Source organism: Takifugu rubripes, chromosome 15 (assembly GCF_901000725.2).
Source record: "Takifugu rubripes chromosome 15, fTakRub1.2, whole genome shotgun sequence".
NCBI lineage: Eukaryota > Metazoa > Chordata > Actinopteri > Tetraodontiformes > Tetraodontidae > Takifugu > Takifugu rubripes.
In genome coordinates, this window is record NC_042299.1 from 8,292,868 (window position 1) to 8,314,331 (window position 21,464).

Sequence of the window (21,464 nt, forward strand, 5' to 3'; positions counted from 1 at the left end):
TGTTCAACTGAAGTTTATGTTTTAAGATTTTAATCAGATTTGTGACATTTTACACTTTATTTATAGAAAAATCTGATTATACATTTGATTCAGACAAGAAAATGCAGCTGTGATTCATTCGATGAGAATAGTTTTGTTAAAACAACTTTACATCAACAGAACAAAACGGGATTGATGACAAACTTATTTAACATTAAAAAGAAACTATTGCACAAGTTCGACACAAAGAACTATTTACTGGGTCTTACACATATCCTCTTGTTTTGGGGACCGAGGCCACCACTCGTCGTTCTTGTCCACAGCTGAGAAAACATGAGAAACATAATTTGAGGCTGAATTTCAAATATTTTAGTGGCAAAATCATCAGCAATTAAGTTGTTTTAGTGGCATCGAGCAACAGTCACCAGTGACCTAAGTAAAAGTTCTAAAGTTCTAAAATGTGCCCGCTTGTGTGCCGTTCCAATGTGAGAACAGTTCTAATCTCAATTTCATAAAAACCACCAGGTGAGCAAAACCACAACACGTTAGAACACCACATGCTGGTGTCTTGTGACCCAAACACATCAATTGGTCAGTTACCATTAAAGTCTGGACCAGAAACCTGAGAAACCTCTGCAGAACATAGTTGAGTTTTAAAACATTGGCGCAACAGAACCTGAACAGAGCAGAGAACGGTTGACCTGAGCGGAAAGAGAAATGAGGCGATGTCAGAGCAGGAACTTACCCTGGGGTAGTCCGAGGTTGGAGTTATCAAAGAACTGCTTGGGGAAAGTTCTGGACAAGAGGTCAGAGGTTCCCCCAACATCAAAGAATCTGCTCTTTGGGGAGTCCAGCGCAGAACTCTTTGGAGAGTCCAGAACCTTCCTAGAAGAAAGTGGAACATTTGAAGGGGAGTCAAGAACCTCCCGGGAGGGCAACAGGAACCTTTTGGGGGAGCTTAGGAGATGGGAGGACTCTGTGGTGCTGCAGAGGCCCCGCTTGGTGGGGGTGCAGGGGGATCCAGGTTTGTCTAGCTCGGGCTTGGTCTTTGCCTTCAGCTTGATGGCTCTGCTCTTCCACTTCGAGAGCTCTGCTGCCTGACAGGACACCTGGCTGCAGGACAAGAAGGGAGAATTCCGATGACTGAAACAGAACCACCCTATCCTCATACCAGAACCATTAAGTTGAGAGGACCTTCCTCCTCACCTCTCCAGCTCTGAGATCTTTAACTGGAGCTGCTGGACCTCCTCCTCCAGTTTGGCCTTCTCTGCTGCAATGCTGGTTCTGATGTTCAAACCTTTGGGGTTGGTCAGCCTGGCATGAAGGTCCTCACCCTGCAGGACTAGAGCCAACATGACCACCGTTCATGATCTCCACCAGCTTGATCACTGTTCATCTTATACAAGCATACAAGACGGCTCAGGTCGAGCACCATCTTCTTACTCGATTCTTCCCCATGTTGCTGAGACTTCCTCAGAAGCTCCTTCAGCTTTCGCACCGACTCCTCTTTTGTATTCAACAACACTTTGAACTTCTGGATCCTGAAGAACAGATCAAACCTCATTAGGAGAACACAGATTGTGCACGATCAGAGCGGAAGAACAGCTGAGATGGTTTGTACTCTTTCTGGTGCTGTTCCGAAGCCGAGCTCAGCTCCACATCTGCTCTCAGCAGTTTGGATCTCAGATGTTCCAGCTCTTCAGCACTTGGCGAAGCACTTTTCTGCAGATGAAACGTCAGTTAGACAGAACCCCTCGAATGTCCCCACGGCTGCTGTGATTATTAGAACAGATCTATAAACCTGAGCCTCCTTCAGCTGGTTTCTGAGGGTTTGAATGGTGTTGTCCTGGTCCTGGACCTGTGCTCTGCTGTCCTGCAGCTCGGTCTGGAGCAACTGGGTGGCCTCTTTGTGTGAGGAGAGTCTGCCGTGAACTTGGAGCTGATCCTTCTCCAGCTGCTGCTTCTCTGCATTCATCAGCTGAAACAGAAGACACTCGTCAGCAATCGGACAGGACGGTTCTGGACCGAAACAGAAGAACCGGGTCAGAGAGTCTTACCCGGACTTTGTCTTCAGCCTGTTGCAGCTTCAGGAGCAGCTGCTGTGTGTCGAAAGCAGCTCCCTGCACCTCCTCCTGAAGCATACTGCACCTCCTGCTCCTCTCCTCTCTCAGCTCAGAGTCATTCTGCACCTGCAGGCACTTCAGCTCCTCACACATGTTGCTGTTCTCCTCTCTGAGTTGCTGCAGGAGGGGAAAAAAAAGGAACAAACGTGCCTGTGTGAAGTTGGACTTGAAGCCATTTTGGACTCCCGTGGCCAACCAGTACCTGGAGGTGGATATTTCTGGTCTCGACCATTGTGGACCTGCGCTGAAGCTCACCGCCCAGGATCTGGTCCAGCCCAACTTTGGCCTGCAACTGCTCCTTGAAGCTCTCGTGCTCTCTGACCTCAGCAGATAGCTCATTGGTAAAGTAGGACATGTTGGCCCACAGCTTCTCCCAGATCGTTTGCATTTTCTACAACACAGATGCAAATAAATCACCGAGCCAATGATCAAACAGTTGGTCAGAAGTGATGGTGTATGTTTAGGTGCAGACCTTCATGTAGACGTTCCTCTTGTCCAGCAGCTCAGTCAGTCTGTATCTCCACAGTTTGTTGAAGTCTTCGTCTCTGACAGAAAAACTATAGGTTTGATCTCTGCACAGCAGAACATCCTGCAGGCATTTCTCCTCAAATGTCAATCGGTCTTTCTTCAGAAGGTCTTCAAACAGGTTCCTGTAGACTTGAGCCTGTTCTTGCAGGTACTCCTACAGACAGTTTCAGGTGATGTTATTAGATGACCAAGTACGTAGATCAGATCCACACACAAGGGCAGTATTACTGACCATAGTGTTCAGGAGACACTGGAGGGTCTGGATACGGAGCTGACACACTGTGCTGTAGCTCTTCCTGGAGGACTTAGGTACAAATTTCGGACATGGGTTGTTCACTCTCTGAGCTTCATTCTGAACTGTGACCTTCATCCTGGAACATGCCTCTATAAATTGTTGAAACGTCCCAAGAAACTCCTGCAGACAGAAGGGTTCCAGACGCTCTGAGGATGTCTGACTGTGTGCTGCTGATCAGAAGACTCGATCAATCACCTGAATTTGCTTGTTACTGTCCTGCAGCTGTGACATAATTGGATTCTTGATCAGCCTGTCCAGCTGATCCTGCAGGGCTGCGATGCTTGAATTAGCTTCAACAAGCAGCTAAGACAAAAACCACAGCATTTCATTAAGGATAAAGCACTAAAATAGGAACACGTAACTAGTAAAATTATTAAGACTCAACTGTACCAACAGGTCATTAACATTAACTATTAATCATTCTGAAGTTGATGTTCAATCACATTTAAGATTAAAATTATGTAAATATATGAATAGTTAAAGATGGAATTAATTGCACTGCATATAGTATTTTTTTTTTTATACTAAACAGTTTGGTCAGAGCAACCGTTTTGGTCCCAATCCTGCAGTTTAAACAAGACATCCAGCTGAAATTAACCTAATCTTTATTCTGTCAACGGTAAACCCTTAGAATTACTCAATTTTAACCTCTCTAATCACCTCCATTATTTTGTTAACATGGCTTAAAAGGGGGGGAAAGCAGCCACATACTTGTTGCAGCTCAGCCTCTCGCTCTCCTCCATCGGTCTCCTGCTGCAGGGCCGATATCTGAAAGTGGAGAAGGGTTCATGTTGGACTCATCCCAGTTAGCATCCAAGATGATTTAACACTGCACACACACACACACCGTCTCCATCCTGTTCTCCAGATCTGCTGTCAGCTGCTGTTTCTCCTGCTGCAGCGTCTCCAAGCTCACCTGCAGCTCCTCTTTTTCGATACCAAGAGACGCCAATCTGTTCTGCATCTCTTCGTTCTCCTGAGAGGTCTCGCTGATGCCCTGACGCTTCTCCGTCAGGGTTCTGACCTGGATCAAAAGAAAGATTTCTCTCTCCTGATTCTGTTTCTGAAAGGCAAAGCTCTTGTGCTTCTGTTTCGAGGAATAACTTCACAACCTCTTTTTCTACAAGCCTTTTTCAAACACCAAGACTTCATCATAACCTTAAATTTTAAAAGGGTGCCATGTGACTGCAATGCAGAAGGAAAAGGGTTGAATATAAATATAATTAAGATCAGTGACAGATATCAGGAGCCTAACCATGTCTCGACTCTGCTGCAGATCATTTTCCAGCCGTTTCTTCTGCTCAGTCACCATTTGCAGAGATGCACCTTGCTGAGCTGCCTGTTAGAAGAACATGCAAGTGACCCGAACCCAGATTAGTGGAGGAAGCTGGATGAAATGAATGCACAGCCTCCATATTGGAGACAGACAAACACATACGTTTATTTTGTATCACTTTTTAGCAACGATACGCAGACGACGGTCCCCCTGGCTGTAGTCCAACACTGCTACTAACCTCAGTCTGGAGAGCTACAAGCTTGCACTTCATCTCTGTTCGTAGCTGCTGCTCCTCCCGTTTCACCATCTCTAGGAGCTCACTCATCTCTTCCTTCTCTTCTCTAAGAGAGGTCAGTCTACTCTGCAGCTCCTGTTCCTGGGAGGAGGCCCAACAGCTGGCTTCCTTCTCAGACATCAGACCATCTCTCTCAGTTTTAATATCATCCATTTTTTTATTTACAGTTGAAATCTGTAGAAAATTACACAGAAAACAGATGAATTCAAACTTATTCTAGGTCTTTCTGATTGGAAATGTAACAGTTTTCACATCATTTATTCAGGAAATGTGTATCCAAAATGTGATGAGATCAAAGTAAAACTGACAGACCTCAGTCTGAAGAGAATCCACCCTCTCCTGCATCTCTGCCTGGAGGTGTTGCTTCTCCTGTCTCAGCATCTCCAGGATCTTCTGAAACTCCTCTCTTTCCTCACTGAGAGACGTCAGATTGCTCTGCAGCTCCTCCTTCTCCCCACTGAGAGACATTAGACTGTTTTGAAGAGCTTCCTTCTCCTCACACAGAGACTCTAGACGGCTCTTAAGCTCCTCCTTCTCTTTACTTAGTGATGTCAAATGGCTCTGCAGCTCCTCCTTCTCCTCAGTCAGAGACATGAGACTGCTTTTAACGTCCTCCTTGTCTTCACCGAGAGACACTAGATGGCTCTTAAGCTCCTCCTTCTCTTTACTTAGTGATGTCAAATGGCTCTGCAGCTCCTCCTTCTCCTCAGTCAGAGACAAGAGACTGCGTTGAAGATCCTCCTTTTCTTCACCGAGAGACACGAGACGGCTCTGCAGCTCCTCCTTCTCTTCAACAAGAGATGCCAGATGGCTGTGAAGCTCCTCCTTCTCTTTACTTAGTGATGTCAAATGGCTCTGAAGCTCCTCCTTCTCCTCAGTCAGAGACATGAAACTGCTTTTAACGTCCGCCTTGTCTTCACCCAGAGCCATCAGACGGCTCTGAAGCTCCTCCTTCTCCTTGCTCAGAGACTGGACACTGCTTTGTAGAGCTTCATTGTCTTCACCCAGAGCAATCAGACGGCTCTGAAGCTCCTCCTTCTCCTCAGTCAGAGACATGAGACTGCTTTTAACGTCCTTCTTGTCTTCACCTAGAGACATCAGACGGCTCTTAAGCTCCTCCTTCTCCTTGCTCAGAGACAGGACACTGCTTTGTAGAGCTTCCTTGTCTTCACCCAGAGCCATCAGACGGCTCTGAAGCTCCTCCTTCTCCTCAGTCAGAGACAAGAGACTGCTTTTAACGTCCTCCTTCTTTTCAACAAGAGATGCCAGATGGCTGTGAAGCTCCTCCTTCTCTTTACTTAGTGATGTCAAATGGCTCTGAAGCTCCTCCTTCTCCTCAGTCAGAGAAATGAGACTATTTTGAAGAGCCTCCTTGTCTTCACCAAGAGCCACCAGACGACTCTGCAGCTCCTCCTTCTCCTCAGTCAGAGATGTCAATCGGCTCTGCAAGTCCCTCTTCTCCTGAAGGGAGTTCGAACAACTGGCATCCTTCTCAGACCACAGAGCATCTCGCTCTGCTTTAATATTCAGCAGCTCCTCCTTCAGACACTGAATCTGTCCAGACAGAATAAAACATTCTTTTAAACTGGATGTTGCCTGGGCATTAATTGCTCACAGATTTAAAAGAAAGTTTCTTCTCAAATTTGTGAACAAAAGTGCAGTCATGCCTGGTTCTGAAGCTCCTGTGATGGCAGGCTGCCATCTGCAGAACTCCCACTAAGTTGTCGCTCCTCCAGTTCAGACTTCTGATGCCGCAGAACCCGAATCTCTTCTTCAAGACCTCTGATCTCCTTCTGAGCTGTTCTAAGCTCCTCCTGGTTCTCGATCATCTGCAGGGTAGTAGAAATGCAAGCACATTGGTGGTCAAGTCTGTCCATCATGCAGGGTTCTAAACTAAAGTCTGTACTTTAAGAACAGAAAATAAAACCCACCAGTTCAACATTTTCCTCAAGGTCAGACTTTAACTGGTTCACCTCCTCCTTAGAGCTTTCCAGATGTTGTTGAAGTTGCTGTAACTGAAGCAACAAACAGGAAAACATTAAAAACAATGTCAAAAATAGCATTTTGCAGCAGCACCTCTTATATTTAGGGAGATGTAGAAAGTTTTGGTAAATATCTGTGAAACCTGAACAAGCTGCTGATCTTCCTGTTCTTCCTTAAGAGATACCGTTTGAGACCTGAGCTGCTGCTGCTGAAGTTCAAACTGCATCTGAAACATAATCAGGCAACACTGTGACTTTTGGGCTGCACATTTTACAGTGTTTGACTGTAAAATGAAATTTCACCCCAGTTATTAAAAGGTTTCCTTTTACCAGGGCGAATCACAATAGCTCTGACCAGTTTTGGGATTTTGAATTCCTAATTTGAACTCTTAAAAACGAGTATATTGCGGCACAGGAGAGTCTAGAAACTCGGCATTCATCCCAGGGTTTTACCATCTCCATCCTGTCCTCCAGCTCCGTTCTCAGCTGCTGCTTCTCCTGTCTCAGCATCTCCACCATCTCCTGGAGCTCTTCTCTGTCCTTGCTCAGAGTCACCAGATTTCTGTGCAGCTCCTCCTTCTCTTCTGTGTATGTGTGAGTCCTTGAGTCCTTCTCAAGCATCAGAGCATCTCTCTCTGACTGTGCACTTTCAAGCTGCTCTGTTAAACTTGTTCTCTGTTTAAAGAGTATTTACAGTCAGATGCACAATGATGATGAAGCACCAGAGTGGAAATGAACCTGCATGTTAGCCAACCTGTTGTTCTAAATCAGACTCCTTCTGCTCCCATAATTTCATGTTATCTGCCATCTTTTGTTTCTGCTCCAGAAGCTCCTCTTCAAGACGACCAAAATGACACTGAATCTCGATAATCTAAATAAATAAACAAATAAAACAGACCAGAATGAACCTATAATCTGAGAGGAATCTGTAAATGGTAATTTGCTTAAATCTCTTGATGAAAGACCTGTTGCTCCAGTTGAGCTTCCCTCTGTTGACTCATTCTCTCATTTTCAGTATTTCTTTGGTCCTTCTCCTGCAGCTGATGAGCATTTTGAAGGTTTGGAGTCTCTACAGTCTACATTGAACATAATGATTTATAAGAAATTATAACAGGAAAATCCAAGTGACAGACAGTGAAATGAAGCCAGAATTCAAACTTGGCCAACTCACCAGCTCTGAGTTACGCTGCAGCTCATCTTCCAGCTGGATTCTCTGATCATTGGCGGCCTGCAAAGATGTCTGTAGCTGCTCTATCTGTGGGAGAAAATGACCATTTATTGAGGTGCCAACAGGTCAGATGCAGACCTTTGGTAAAGCCACATTTAATGTATTAATAACATTGGGAAAGGGACAATACAACATCAGCGGAGAAAAAAAAATTCTTCTGAACTTTCATTGAGTGAATTAACAATATGAACCTGTTGTTGAAGTTGTTTTACTTCCTCCTCATGGCTTTCCTGGTCTAATGACAGCATTTCTGCCTGGGCAAATCCTCCCTGGGCTCCTGCAACCTGTAAGGTCAAAGCTTGCTTTACTTCAATGTCCAATTTGACACAGAAAAATTTGGAGCGGACAGATCAAACAAACCAGCTCCATCCTATCCTCCAGCTCAGCTTTGAGCTGCTGCTTTTCCTGTCTCAGCACATCAATGATCTCCTGCAGCTCCTCCTTTTCTCTGTCGAGAATTGCGAATCTGCCTTGCTGATCTTGTTCTGCAGTGAGAGAGTCTATGACAGGCTGTAGCTGCCGCTCCTCCTCACCAGACCTCCGAGCTTCAGCCAACTCATCGCATACACGCTGGAGCTCCCTCGACAGATTCTCAATCTGTTCAGACAATTTATGAACCATTATTTAGACCGCAGATGAAGAATTGGCTCAAAACGTCAGTTCAGCTCACATCAGAGTCCTTCTGCTCAGAGAGCTTCATCAGATCTGCGTTCTTTTGTCTGTGGTGTTGAATATCATCCTGGAAACTGTGGAGAACAGCTTGTGCCTCTGCAGCCTAAATGATAAAACAAGAATTCAAGAACTCACAGGAGATTTGAGAATGACTCCTAAGTTTTCCAGTTCCCCACCTTCTCTACATTGTCCTGCAGTTCAGCCCTAATCTGGTCTCTCTCTGCAGTAAGGGAGGAGATCAGTCTCTCCGTTTCTGTAGAGCTGTGAACATTCTGCTCTTTCTCAGCTCGTTCACACTGAAGCTCCTGATTCAGCTCATTCAACTGCAAGAATTCAGTAAAATAAAATTGATTAAAGGCTGCAACGGTATGAGGAGCTCAGTATAATATCCTTCCGTTTATGTACTACACGTCTTATTCTAATCTAATAATATTAAAAATCCCCAACATACTTGCTCTTGCAGCTCTTTGCTGATCTCCTCCTCAGTTTCTCTGGAGTTTTCACTGTCAACAAGTTTCTCCTCCAGATCCTTCAGCAGCTGCTGCATCTCGTTGATTTTTTCTTCCAGTGACAATTTTTGTTGTTCACTTTGCTCCAGCTGCAATTCAAATTGAGTTGTGCATCATCTCTAAATCTTTATTTTTTTCCCGGGGGGGTCCAGAGAAATGCAAGAAAACCCACCTGTTTCCCCAGGTGCTGAACCTGATCGGGAAGAACCTGAAGTGAAGCCAGCTGACCTCTGAGGGCTTCCTCTGCTTCACGAGATGCAGTAAGCTCTTTGGTCAGGTTAGCCGCGCTCCTCTCCAGTTCCACGGCGTCGATCAGATCTAGAGATATGACGCAGCTCAACAGACTGAACGCACAGGCATTGTCTATTCCATCTCAACTTTGTGACTTCAAATTTACTTTTGGGGACTTTTCCATCCAGCAGAGCAGTGAGCTTGGTGTTCTCATCAAATGCAACATTGAGCTCTTTCTGCAGATCAGTCTGCATTTGCTTGTTGTGAGATTTCTCCACGCTGAGCTGGTGGCGAAGGCTGCTGACCTCAGCTTCCATCTTGTTATGACTGGCAGTGAGAGTCACCTGCAGAGAACACGTGAACAGTATGGTAATGCGAATATTTGTCTCCAATTGATGTTCATTCATGATGTTTACAGTAGTGGCGGCCGATGCTATATCTCTGATGTTGAGTGTGTGACACAAAGAAAAGCTGTCATCTGATTACTGTAACACTATTAATGGATTGTCCTGTGAAACTTGTTGTTTTGGAAGTCAAGCAGATAATTTTAGTGTAAACTTACAACAGACTCTTCTAGAGAGAGATTCTGGCTCCGCAGGATGGCCCATTCCTTTTTGGCATCTCTGCCCAGACCTTCCGCATCATGCAAGGAGCGACGGAGCTCTGCCACCTCCTGCACTAAATCTTTACCGTTCTAGAAAAAAAAGTTACACATTAAACTGTACATTTCATAGAAAAGATCGGTATCCTCATTTTTAATGCAACTTTGTTGCTTTGGATTCACTGATTTACCAGTTTTACCAGCAAATGTACAGCTGTGCATGATGGAATGTTTCAACAGTTTTACACTTTACTGTGTAAAGAGTTGAGTGTGTTAATACACCTCATTCAAATGTACCATAGTCTGTAGCTCTTCTGCAAAGTCACTTTTCTTCTTCAGCTCCACAGTTACACTCTCCAGCTTGTTCTTCAAAACACAAAAATCTCATTTACATTCAAATCAGACACTACAAACTTTTCTCCAACTTGCTCTTGTAGTAGTAGAAGTCTTAAGGCAGGAACCTTACCTGAAGCTCCTGACACTGAAGTTCAGAGCCTTCAACAGCTCTTCTTAAGTCACAAATTTCATTTTGTAACACGTCCTGTAACAACAAATACAAACTGGTGTTAAACCACACCACTTCTCCACTCTGGAGTGAGACAATAGCCCATGAAGCTTACTTCATGCTCCTTCCTGAACTCCTCCTCCAGGGACTCAAACTCTTCGACTTCTTTCATCTCCTGCAGTTCCTTGGACAGAAGCGCATTCTCTTTCTCCAGCTTTCCAATTTGCTCAAGGAACATTCCCAGCTCCTGCTTTAGGTAGTCTCGCTCAGTGACCATCAGGTCCTGTCAATGCACAGGTTTGATGTTTTGCAATATACTGTAGTTTGAATAAATACCACCAGTAGCATCATATTTATGGTCGTCTGACCTTCTAAAAGTAAAAGAGACTTGATCTGCTTGATATTCTAATAATGTTTTTGCATCCCAAAGAACATTTTAAATACTGTTTTGTTTCGGACATAGAGCTCTACCTTCTCTGAGGCCAGAGCTTCACACAGCTGGATGGTCTCTGCGAAGTCTCTTCTCACCTGGAAAACATGGTCTTAATGTCAGTGCCAAGTTAATCAAAAGACAGATATTTTCATCACAAAGACTTCAAGCCAAGTGCTCAAGAATCCATTTTCACCTGTTCATCAGCTCCACCTTGAACATGGCTCCGTTCACTCAATTGCCTTTCCAGCTCTGCCACTCTCAACAACAACTCTGCCTTATCTGTGGCTTCATGTTTCTGCTGGGCTTCAGACTGAAGCTGTAGCTCCAGCTCTGCTGCTCTCTGTTCCGAGGAGTGGATCTTTTCTAGAGCTTCATGACTCTGCTGGGCTTCAGACTGAAGCTGTAGCTCCAGCTCTGCTGCTCTCTGTTCTGAGGAGTGGATCTTTTCTAGAGCTTCATGTTTCTGCTGGGCTTCAGACTGAAGCTGTAGCTCCAGCTCTGCTGCTCTCTGTTCTGAGGAGTGGCTCTTTTCTAGAGCTTCATGTTTCTGCTGGGCTTCAGACTGAAGCTGTAGCTCCAGCTCTGCTGCCCTCTGTTCCGAGGAGTGGATCTTTTCTAGAGCTTCATGTTTCTGCTGGGCTTCAGATTTAAGCAGTATTTCCAGCTCTGCTGCTCTCTGTTCTGAGGGGTGGGTCTTATCCAGACCTTCAGATCGGAGCTGGAGCTCCAGCTCTTCTCCTCTCTGTTCTGATGACTGGTTTTTCTCCAAAGCTTCACGTTTCTGTTGAGCTTCAGACTGAAGCTGCTGCTCTAGCTCCATCAGCCTCTCATTTAATTCATCCACCCTTGTCATGGCCTCCTTTTTCTGCTGACTCTCCATCTCTAGCAGGAACTCAAGTTTGGACACTTGTCCTGTGAGCTCATGCAGACGGTCTGGAGAAAAAAGGTCTTTAGGACTAGAAGAAAACAATAAAGATGAGTCAACAAGAGTTAGGAAAAGTTCTCATTTTTCAACTTTTATCTAGAAGGCATTCACCTCTCTTCAAAGCTTCTCACTGTAACGCCGTTTTCACTCATCTCCAAGACGTCGGATGGCTCTTCAGGAATCTCCCAGTTTGAATCAAACTCATCCTCTGTTCAGTGACACCACAAAAGCGCTCAGCCTTTGATTGTTGTTCTACATGGCATATTTTATCTTGAGTGTTTACCTTCTCCAAGCTCACTCAGACAGGAACGATCTGGCTTCCACTTCTTACTGAAAGGTTCTGCAAAACTGAGATCTCCAGAGCCACCACAGGCAGGAGGTTGGGCCAGTCTTAGCATCGGCCCTCCCCAGGTAACCCTGCGCTTGGGCAACTTCAAGAAGAGAACATGACCCATCAGCACCAGGGCTATATAGAGAAGCAAATCTTTATTCTGATTGTTTTACTTTTTTAAAAGGAACCAGGTTAGAGCTGGTGACGAGCAATTTGGTCAGGTTTTTGATTCGGTCCTCTTGTTCTCGCTGGAGCTGATCTTTCTCTTGCAGCAGCTGAGACAGAACCTTTTTCTCTGTGGCTGCTGTCTGAGTGACTGAAGAAACCTGGAAATGAGAACATCAGACTTGTGATCATATGATTTGGTATTATGTCATATGACCAAGGAAAACAGGCAGGAATAACAATACTGACCTCGTGAAGGCGTCGTTTAAGATCAACAATTTCATTTCGATACCGTTTGAGCAATGCTCCATCATCAGACACCTCTGTCACGTGAGGATCATTCTTCATCTTCTTTGCAGTGCTGGCAAACTAAAGTTAGAAAACGTTTTTTGTTTTTTTTAAAGCATCACAAAAATCACCCAGAAAAACACATCTAATCACATTTGGACTGACCTGCAGGGTGCTAAGCGTTTCATCTAAAGTGGCTGGAGTGATGGTGCAGATGATGACGGTTTTAGCATTCCCACCTAAGGAGTTCTGTAAAATCCGAGTGAGCTTACTGTCCCTGTAGTTGGTGAAACCCCTGAACAAAAATAATAAAGCATGAAATTTGTTATGTCATCAGATCTCCACTCCTCAAAGTCAGCCACATGTCAGCAAGTGAAGGTGGACTTTCTATTCAAACAACAGAGCTCAACACATACGTCCCCTTGTGTGAAACAGTCATTAATATATTGCTATTTAACACCATAAATGCCACATGCATGGTTTCCTGACTCACTTTTGGTTCTCATCGGTCAACTTCTTGATTACTTGTCCAAGTGTAAAGAGACTACGATTGATATTACAGCCTTCTTTCAAGCGGGCGCCTAGAAAATGACAGTAAATCAGAATCTGTTCATCGGGGCGGGTGATCCAAGTAGTTTAAATGACGTCTACAAATCAAACCTGACCCTTACCTTCTGCTCCTGTTTGACTTGCTCTCTCAGATCCAGCAAGATCAACTAAATTCTAAATGGAAGGAAGCAAAGATACTGAGGATGTCGTAGAGGCTCCAGCAGTCCCCCACAAGGGAAGAAGTGAACAGAAAACGGATGGATGAAATATTACTATGTAGTCAGGACACGAGAATGAACAGACTTACCAAATGAGACACAATGATGGCTCCGTCAGCGTTTTCTCCAGAGGCTGGGTCACTCCTTTCTCGACTTTCAAGAATCTTTAAAAAAAAATGTTTTTTAATATATATAGATATGAGAAATCCAGAGAAACCCACATGTTCATGTACATGTTGGAGCTCCTTACCATTCTAAAAATGGTGTGTGAGCGGCTGCTTCGCTGATTCATCTTCGTCTTTCCATAATGTCGGTTCTCTAAACATCAGAAGAAATGGTACATGTTGGATTTCACCAAGAGGATTGTGTTGAACACAAAGAAAAGCATCTTACTTTCTCCTTTACTGATCCAAGACAGGGCCTGAGCAGGATTTGTCACCATTTCTTCTGTCAGATCTGCCACAAAGATGTTTTTCTGTAAAAAAAATACAAAAGTTTATTCTAGTGAGATGGGATGGATCCGAGTTTCTTCCATTAACTGCCTCAATAAAGTTCAGGAATTAGAAACAAAAATCTTTTATTCCTCATAAAAGAAAAGTTGTGTATTTGTCATTAACTCATGTAATAATTACAGCTGGAACACGACCTACTGTTTCTCAATATGACTAACAAAACTGAACATTTCACTCTAATCAACTGCTATAAGGAGATTAATTTGAAAAGGTCTTACTTATTTTTAGTCTATTCAGTCTGAAAAGTGTATGTTACATGTTGAATATATTTATCAGGATCACATTGAGTGATGCTGCTTAATCCATTTCTATCTGCAGTTTCTACCATCCCACATACGTTGATAGTCTCTCGGACTTCCAGAGGTTTCCTTTTCCAGGTGTCAACGAGCAGATCTGTCACAGTTTCATTGTAGATTTCCATGTAAGAAACCCTGAGAAGGAACTCTTTCTTTGGACACTGAACAAAACGAAAGCAGCAGTCAGAAAAGATTCATTATAAAAGGATGAAACGTACAAAGTAAGACGATTATTACATTTTTGATAGTTTGGAAAACATCTTCCACAGCCAGAGGGATGACACCAGGAATGTGCCCACCCCCCATCATGGTGAAGGTTTTCCCTGAAGAGGTCTGCCCATATGCAAATATGGTTCCTGTAGATCACACATGTGGTAAATGTACGCAAGTACGTATTTTGACAAAGCACCGAGTTCAGTTTTCATTACATACCATTATATCCTTGAACAGTGGAAACGACCAGCGGTTTTGCAATGCTCTGGTAGAGGTGATTGGTTGTTTCTTCAGCGGTGAACACTCGATCTGCCAACATGGTTATTAAAATGGTTATTACACCAAAAATTCTCAAGTAGCCATAAAGTTCAATGTACAGTTGGAAAAAGTTTCATTCATGACATTTGTTGCTCCGTTAGAGGCAAAAGAACTGACCGAAACAAAAACTCTTTGAGGTTGAACTCCCATCGTCGATCAGATGAATTGATTTGTCATCAGCTTTCCAGAACAACTGGACAGGTTCTGTAGTCTCTGCAGAACTTTGCTCCCTAGAATAGAGACACATATACAGTATAAGTATCTGGGGAAGAGGAAGTCAGCAACAATGCATTAACAGCACATTATTGTGCTATGAATAGACTCATTTTAAAAATGTAACAAATTCTTATTTAGAATCGGCGTTACAGATTTCGAATAACATTACAGCAAAACAGTAAAAAAAAATGGAGCCTGGCAGTCAGGGTTGCCGTCTGTAGCCCCGGCATGACGGTCTATAAACTGTCCTGCCAACATTGCACATCCAAATATCTGACTTATTGTTGGGTTTAAGAGATGGGTCCAAGTGACTTACACCCCAAATCATTCCTGGATCAGGGTGCTCCCGTTGAAATCTCACAGGGGGTGCTAAAAAGTCGTTTGCCACACAGTCTGCTTCCAAATAACTTTATTTTGTAGTTCCCGGTATGTGGCTTCCCTCACCCAAACCTCATGTCATAATCATCATATATCAACATGTTAGGCGGCGCTATTGAGCCTTTTCTGCATTATCACACGTAAATACTGCAGATCTGATGCCTCCAAAAGGCATAAAGGTGTAGGGGATTGTCATTCGGTGGTACTTGAGGCATTTAGGGGCCATTTGGCCACAAATATTCTCCTGGAGACTTTTTTTTTTGCTAGGTCTTGCGATATTACACATGTTTAGCAAGTTTCACAAACATGGTTCAGATGGATATGTTCAAACATGTCACGTCTGAGGCCGATTGGAAGACATATACGCAAATTAGAACAATTTCTCTCAAAAACGTGCCCTCGGAGTTCAAATGTGATGACAATACGATCAAATCTCTAGGAGTTGATTAAGGTACGAGACCAAAATCAGGACGAAATTGCACTTTAAATTACCGTTTGACTTAGCACACGCTTGAAAGAGACTTTTTGATACGTCTTTGGAAATTATGCGCGTAGGTAAAACTAAAACCAGAGGTCTCTCGGAAAATCTGTACGCGTAGAACGATTTCTGCAGGGACATGCCTGGAACCTTTATCAAAAGCCAGTTTACATTATCAGACAGAGACAGTCGTTTTCGATTAACGTTTAAATCCCCAGAAGCCGATTTTACTCAGGTAATAATAATAGTTATATTATTATCGAGTTCGGTGTTTGGGCACTAATTAGCAGAGACAATGTAAAGACTCGTTAAACACATTTAAATTCAGAATATCCTCTGCTCGTTGCTATTCAACGTTAGGTTAGACAGAAAGTGCCTAATCTGAAAATCTTGACAATGATCTTAGAAGAATTTTGGAAAACCTACCTCGCAATGAGAGGACGGACTCGAACGCAAACTTTGACAGCAGATTCTTCTGTCATTTTTAAATTTTAACATTAAAACTCGGGAATCAAATGATCGGGGACACCAGCGGCGAGCGCCCAACTGACTACCAGTTTAAATTTTACTACACTTTGTTCTAATTGGTTCATGTGACCCAATAAACGGAACCACATCTTCTTCGCTTGTGCTCAATGACAGTTTACTACCCGTTTCAGGGAGCAATACCGCCACCTACTGAGACGGATTTTGGATTTGCGATGAGGCAGATAGTTTTTCAGGACAAGATCCTCCCGATTTATCCCGTGTTCTCAAATAAATGCTTTGAAATGTCCTTCCCCTATCCTCTGTGAAGATTAAAAAAATACTTCTACACTCTACTGCTACCTTCTATATTCTGCTCTCCTCGATACGCCATCATTTTACGCTGTACAGATTCAATTTTCAATTGTTTTCAATTTTTTTCCCTCAATGTTCTCAGTGTTTATGTTATTTACTGATTATTCAGCTTGTTAATCACAATGCGACCGTTAGGTGACGTCATTACCATGCGCCGAAACGACAAACACATGAGAACGTCGTGACTTTTTGAACGACTGTTTTGTATCGCTTTTTACAGTGTTTTTCTTGTAGGCTGATACTTAAAATCATAAATGTCACTTTTTCTTGTGAACAGGTAATTTTGTTTTTCTATTGCTAACTCTTCGTTAATCATAATGATTTACTTGACATATTTTCAGCAAATGAATACTGTCTGGCTTCTGAATCTGTCTGTTTTCTTTAAAGTTCAAGTTTGCTCATTGCATTAATTATATGATATTAGAAAAGTAATTGTTTTTTAAACATTGTTTGCAGATACCTTGGAGAGGATGATGACAAAAGTGATACAAAGGAATCTCGCTCTCAAGCATTACTTCTTAAATTACAACAAAAGGCAAAAGAAAGGCAAAGGGAGAGTTTGACAGAGCACAGACAGGACCCACCAGAAGAACACGCAAAGAAGAAGACACTTAAAAAGAAAAACAAATCAGGCGATCAGCATCTTCAACATGATAAAAAGAGGAAATTAGAATGTGATAACCTCGAGGAGCCAGTTAAAGTAAAGAAGAAAAAGAAGGGAGTGACTGGAAATGCAGAAGATAAAGTAAAGAAAAATGTTCCAGGTGTGTGAATTATTTTTACTCAAAAGGCAAAATATACATTAGTGTGACATCAAGACTGTTGTAATGTTGTAAAAACAACTTGCTGAGATTTGGTTTGTGTATTTTAGTCACATCAACTGAAGGTCTTAAAAATTCAGGTGTGAGTGGAGAAGACCTTCAGGAACAACAGGAAGTAGAGTCAAAAGATGATATTCCAAAACAAACACTGGACACTGGATTCACTGTTCTGGGAGGATTTGACAACAAACCTGTGCAAAAGGTGCAGTGATCACTTAATACTTCACAATGTTCAGTCAGTGATGTATTCACATGTTTTGCTGGGTCGTGTTGGCAGGTTCACCGAGTGCTGCCTCAGTGGCTTGCTCAGCCTGATGTCATCCACAAAGACATTAAAGGACATTTGGTTCCTGTTTGTAAAATTGCAGGACTTGCTCCTAAATTCATTAACAAACTCCATCATAATGGAATCGACCATTTTTTTCCAGGTGAGAACTGACTCTGGAGAATGTTGCCACAACACTGTTGTTGGATTTTATCATTGAACTGTATGGTATAAGCCAGGTACACCCGTTTTTATGATTGATTTCAGTACAAGCAGAAGTCATACCAGCTGTCTTGGAGAGCGCACAGCAGGGCCTGCTGATTGGCCCAGGCGGCTACAAGCCCAGAGATATTTGTGTGTCTGCACCTACAGGCAGCGGAAAGACTCTTGCATTTGTTATACCAGTAATCCAGGTGAGGTGACATGTGTTTATGTGTCTATGAACAAACAAATGCAAGTAAAGAATGTGGATTTAATCAGCATGTTTTCTTTTTTTTAAATCAGGTTCTTATGCAGCGTGTCATATGTGAAGTCCGGGCTTTGGCTGTATTGCCCACCAAAGAGCTTGCTCAGCAGGTGGGAACTAAAAAGGAGCTCTCAATAATATATATCCACAATAGAATGAGCTGATGATGTGTTCTCTAATTCAGGTGTTCAAAGTTTTCTCGACATATGCAGAAGGAACCCCTCTGAGAGTTCTGATGTTGGCGGGTCAGAAGAGTTTCGCTGCAGAACAAGCTTCACTTTCGGAATACAGGTTAATGTTTTAAATATAATCATATATCAGGACCAGCATATTGAACCATGCAGATCATTGCGGAAATTGATTTATTAGATAAGGTGTTTATACAACTTGTTTGTATTATTTTCTAGGGGTAGCAGGAGACGGAGCTTAGCAGATATTATTGTAGCAACTCCGGGTCGATTGGTTGATCACATCCACAAAAAGTCTGGGTTGAATCTGGAGCAGCTCAGGTTTCTGGTGAGTACAAAATGTTAAGAACCATCATGAATGAGCTTCCTTTCCACCTCCATCCTGTCATGCAGATCATTGATGAAGCTGACCGTATGATTGACAGCATGCACCAGGCATGGCTCTCTCAGGTCGTGAAGGCAACATACAGTTCAGGGAGTGAACCGGAAGCCTGGTCGATCTTCAGCCGTTCTGAGCCAGCATGTATCACTGCAGCAAGGTTAATCTGGCCTCTTTTTCTCTTAACGTGCGACCAAGTGCTGTTATTTGTGATGCTCAAACTACCGTATATTGTTGTGTCTATATATATTTTCAATGTCATGATCTATTGGGTCATTTTAAAATGACATCCCCTATTTTGAAATAATTAGATTAGGTGAAAAATCTCATTGCTCAACAGAATTACAATTTTCATTGTGTTTGTCCTCTCAGTCTCTCTCCACCTCGGATGCCCCTGCAGAAGTTGCTGTTTTCTGCAACATTGACGCAGAACCCAGAGAAGCTGCAGCAGCTAGACCTCCATCAACCCCGGCTTTTCAGCTCCAACCACTGTCAGGCCGATGGCACAGTGGCGGCAGCTCAGAAAGCAGACTGCTTTGACTTCCCACAGGGCCTCACGGTAATAGATGAGCAGTAGGATGCTGATGGAATGAAGCTGTCATGATTTCTTTTGTTACTGATGCTCTATTTGTGGTTTCAGGAGTTTTATGTTCCCTGTACATTAAGCAGAAAGCCCCTCCTCATCCTCCACTTTGTCCTAAGGTTGAAGCTCAGCCCGATCCTCTGTTTCACCAACTCCAGAGAGGCCGCTCACAGGTTGGAGATCAGTGTGCGTTGATATGTTTCACCTATAAACATTTTCAGTTTTGGAAGATGTATTTGCTCTGCAGACTTTATCTCCTGGTTCAACTGTTTGGAGGTGTTCAGGCGGCTGAGTTCTCATCCAGACTGTCTCCTGCCGAAAGGAAGCAGACGCTTAAGGATTTTCAACAAGGAAAAATCCAGCTGTGAGTTGAGCTGTGAGAAAAACTTAAGGCTTAAAAAAAAAAAGCTGTGTCCGTGACAACAGTACAGTAGTTCCTGATAGGCTTGCGCTTCAGCCATTAATATACCTGCTAATCAATCCATTGTCCGTGAAGTCAGTGCAGTTTACAGCTGCACCTGCATTGTCACACCAAACTTTTTGACGTGTTAAATATCACTTTGGCCCTGATTGATCTTTAAGGTCAAGTTTATAAAGCAGTATCAATGCTGGGCTTATAACGCCATGCTGGATTGGTCACATAAGTTAATTGGACAATGACTGTGGACATACGGAATACAGTGTTAGATGTTAAAACAGATTTTCTCAGCCAATTGTGACCTATTGCAACGCTCAATGTTTTAAGTTGAAATTTCTTCATGAAGGTTGATCAGTACGGATGCAACTGCCAGAGGAATCGACGTCAGTGGGGTCAAATGTGTCGTGAATTATGATGCGCCACAATACGTCAGGACATACATCCACAGGTCAGCTGCTGTGATTATGACAGCGTTTCCTGTCAGTTCCACTTCCCTTAACATCTTCCTGTGCCTACAGGGTTGGAAGAACTGCAAGAGCAGGAAAATCTGGACTGGCATTTACCTTTCTGTTAGGAGTTCAGGTGATATACACCTGCATGAATGACTGATCACATATCGGCAAGAAATTAGCTCTGTTAAACTGTGTCTTCATCTTTAGGAGAAGAAGTTCCTCAAGATGGTGATGGATGCTGGAAGTCCTGGCATTCAGAAGCAGATAGTCAAATCAGAGAGTCTAAAGGGTATGGAGGGCCGATATGAGCGAGCGCTGCAGGAGCTGGCCCAAGCCATCAAGGTAAAATATGAATATTTTCATTTTAAAGGCCGCAGCTGTATTAGGACACAGTTCTCCTGAAAGCAGTAAAATATATTCACTCAAGAATGCGGTCTCTCTATTTGTACAGGATGAAAAAACAAAATAGAAGCTACTGCATGCTGAAAAAGTCTCAACTACGTTTGGCGCACAGCACGTGGAGGCTGTGAAAGATGGAATCTGAGGATTCACCTGATGTGTGAAAACAATACAGGATTCAACTCATGTAAAATACAACAGAAGAAATGAAGAATGATTCACACAAGCTTTTGTGATGTGTACAGAACAAACTATTATTAAAAGTACTTTTTCACTATTTCAGTTTTTTTTTTTACAAAAATAATATATACCTTACAAACACCTTATTTCAGGCATTCTTCAAGTTCCACATCATTTATTTACTTTCAGATTCACTGCTCTGATCCATCTTGTTTTTCACTGCAGAAAAAATGCCTTATTGTTTATGGACAAACATGTTTTTTTATCATTTTAACCTTTTTGTATTAACAGAGCAGAGAAATGAAGCAAGTCTCAGTCTATATTTAGTCCCATTTGGAAGTTTTCCTCCTCGTGTATCTTTCTCCATCGCTGTCAATGGCTTCATACAGCTGCTGGTCATTCTCCTTCATGGCGTGCATGTAGCCCAGGTAACCCACACACAAGGTGATGGCTACTAGTCCAAAGGCCATCACAGGTTTATTCTGCAAAATAACAACTCTCATGTTATGTCTGAAGCTTATGGAATAATCGGAACATTGCAGAGGCACTCTTACAATAAACCCTTTAAATGGTGTAATTTTGGATACAAAGTTAGAAGTAATAAGGGTGACAGTCTTACAGGTCTAATGAAGAGTTCAGGGTTGACGGCTCGGAACAATGTGGTGGTCTGTACGCTCCTGAATCCGGGATTTCTGTAGCCTTTTTCACCAAGACTCTGGTTGCCTTTATCCGCGTCTTTATCCGACATGTTCGAAAAATAGCTCAACAACGCCGTCTGAGAGAAATATTAAGGTCTAAATTTAAACGTTAAGCATGTCCGACCATTAAAAGTCACCGACACCATGGAGAAAACAAGTGACGCCTTTCCAACACAGCGACACCTAGCGCCCAGCAGCGGACTGACCTACATTTATTCCTTGATACGGATG

At 43.0% G+C, this 21,464-nt stretch overlaps 3 protein-coding genes across 8 annotated transcripts; 1 reads left to right on the top strand and 2 right to left on the bottom strand.

The window, feature by feature from the left end:
• Positions 1–8: 8 nt before the first annotated feature.
• Positions 9–16,115, bottom strand: cenpe (centromere protein E). 5 transcript variants are annotated; one of them, XM_011611253.2, is made up of 53 exons: positions 15,971–16,115; positions 14,590–14,702; positions 14,374–14,463; positions 14,179–14,297; positions 13,983–14,102; positions 13,527–13,608; positions 13,384–13,451; positions 13,223–13,297; positions 13,038–13,089; positions 12,860–12,947; positions 12,532–12,661; positions 12,328–12,447; positions 12,087–12,239; positions 11,866–12,013; positions 11,694–11,790; positions 11,340–11,613; positions 10,851–11,255; positions 10,696–10,752; positions 10,340–10,507; positions 10,186–10,260; positions 10,017–10,085; positions 9,681–9,812; positions 9,285–9,462; positions 9,060–9,205; positions 8,830–8,976; positions 8,555–8,701; positions 8,377–8,481; positions 8,067–8,303; positions 7,898–7,990; positions 7,650–7,733; positions 7,444–7,554; positions 7,233–7,349; positions 6,932–7,153; positions 6,622–6,705; positions 6,428–6,511; positions 6,164–6,325; positions 4,809–6,050; positions 4,440–4,670; positions 4,181–4,264; positions 3,773–3,949; positions 3,637–3,693; positions 3,121–3,228; positions 2,863–3,045; positions 2,575–2,784; positions 2,305–2,493; positions 2,037–2,219; positions 1,781–1,957; positions 1,601–1,701; positions 1,423–1,520; positions 1,186–1,321; positions 725–1,092; positions 580–612; positions 9–302 (listed from the first exon to the last, which is right to left on the bottom strand). In XM_011611253.2, exons 1-53 carry the CDS (start codon positions 16,024–16,026, stop codon positions 235–237), a joined length of 8,253 nt encoding a protein of 2,750 aa, XP_011609555.2. In that variant the 5' UTR covers positions 16,027–16,115; the 3' UTR covers positions 9–234. The 5 variants fall into 5 exon arrangements, 4 of the variants coding, with proteins under 4 accessions (XP_011609555.2, XP_029704213.1, XP_029704211.1 ...); XR_003890964.1 differs by having other exon boundaries at positions 580–655; positions 10,851–11,613; XM_029848353.1 differs by having other exon boundaries at positions 3,842–3,949; positions 10,851–11,613.
• A 383-nt stretch (positions 16,116–16,498) lies between these two features.
• On the top strand, positions 16,499–20,632 carry ddx51 (DEAD (Asp-Glu-Ala-Asp) box polypeptide 51). Of its 2 annotated transcripts, none has more exons than XM_011611254.2 (16): positions 16,499–16,661; positions 16,841–17,148; positions 17,256–17,407; positions 17,483–17,633; positions 17,738–17,883; positions 17,975–18,046; positions 18,121–18,227; positions 18,344–18,452; positions 18,518–18,663; positions 18,876–19,062; positions 19,144–19,259; positions 19,334–19,450; positions 19,851–19,952; positions 20,023–20,086; positions 20,164–20,298; positions 20,408–20,632. In XM_011611254.2, the coding sequence occupies exons 1-16, from the start codon at positions 16,639–16,641 to the stop codon at positions 20,423–20,425; spliced, it is 1,953 nt and encodes a 650-aa protein (XP_011609556.2). In that variant the 5' UTR covers positions 16,499–16,638; the 3' UTR covers positions 20,426–20,632. The 2 variants fall into 2 exon arrangements, with proteins under 2 accessions (XP_011609556.2, XP_029704214.1); XM_029848354.1 differs by having other exon boundaries at positions 17,286–17,407.
• A 6-nt stretch (positions 20,633–20,638) lies between these two features.
• Positions 20,639–21,437, bottom strand: smim8 (small integral membrane protein 8). Its single transcript, XM_003970916.3, has 2 exons — positions 21,155–21,437; positions 20,639–21,017 (listed from the first exon to the last, which is right to left on the bottom strand). Exons 1-2 carry the CDS (start codon positions 21,281–21,283, stop codon positions 20,859–20,861), a joined length of 288 nt encoding a protein of 95 aa, XP_003970965.1. The 5' UTR covers positions 21,284–21,437; the 3' UTR covers positions 20,639–20,858.
• Positions 21,438–21,464: the final 27 nt, after the last annotated feature.

Bases quoted from the DNA above. Each gene is read 5' to 3' on its own strand.
- smim8 (XM_003970916.3), bottom strand. From the start codon at position 21,283: ATGTCGGATAAAGACGCGGATAAAGGCAACCAGAGTCTTGGTGAAAAA. The intron at 21,018-21,154 runs GTAAGACTGTCA...GTTATTTTGCAG, and splicing joins CTGAACTCTTCATTAGACCT to AATAAACCTGTGATGGCCTT.
- cenpe (XM_029848351.1), bottom strand. From the start codon at position 16,026: ATGACAGAAGAATCTGCTGTCAAAGTTTGCGTTCGAGTCCGTCCTCTC. The intron at 13,298-13,383 runs GTAAGGAGCTCC...TTTTTTTTAAAG, and splicing joins CACACACCATTTTTAGAATG to ATTCTTGAAAGTCGAGAAAG. The intron at 8,977-9,059 runs GTGGGTTTTCTT...TTTGAATTGCAG, and splicing joins TTCAGCACCTGGGGAAACAG to CTGGAGCAAAGTGAACAACA.
- ddx51 (XM_011611254.2), top strand. From the start codon at position 16,639: ATGTCACTTTTTCTTGTGAACAG. The intron at 16,662-16,840 runs GTAATTTTGTTT...CATTGTTTGCAG, and splicing joins TCACTTTTTCTTGTGAACAG to ATACCTTGGAGAGGATGATG. The intron at 17,884-17,974 runs GTGAGGTGACAT...TTTTTAAATCAG, and splicing joins TTGTTATACCAGTAATCCAG to GTTCTTATGCAGCGTGTCAT.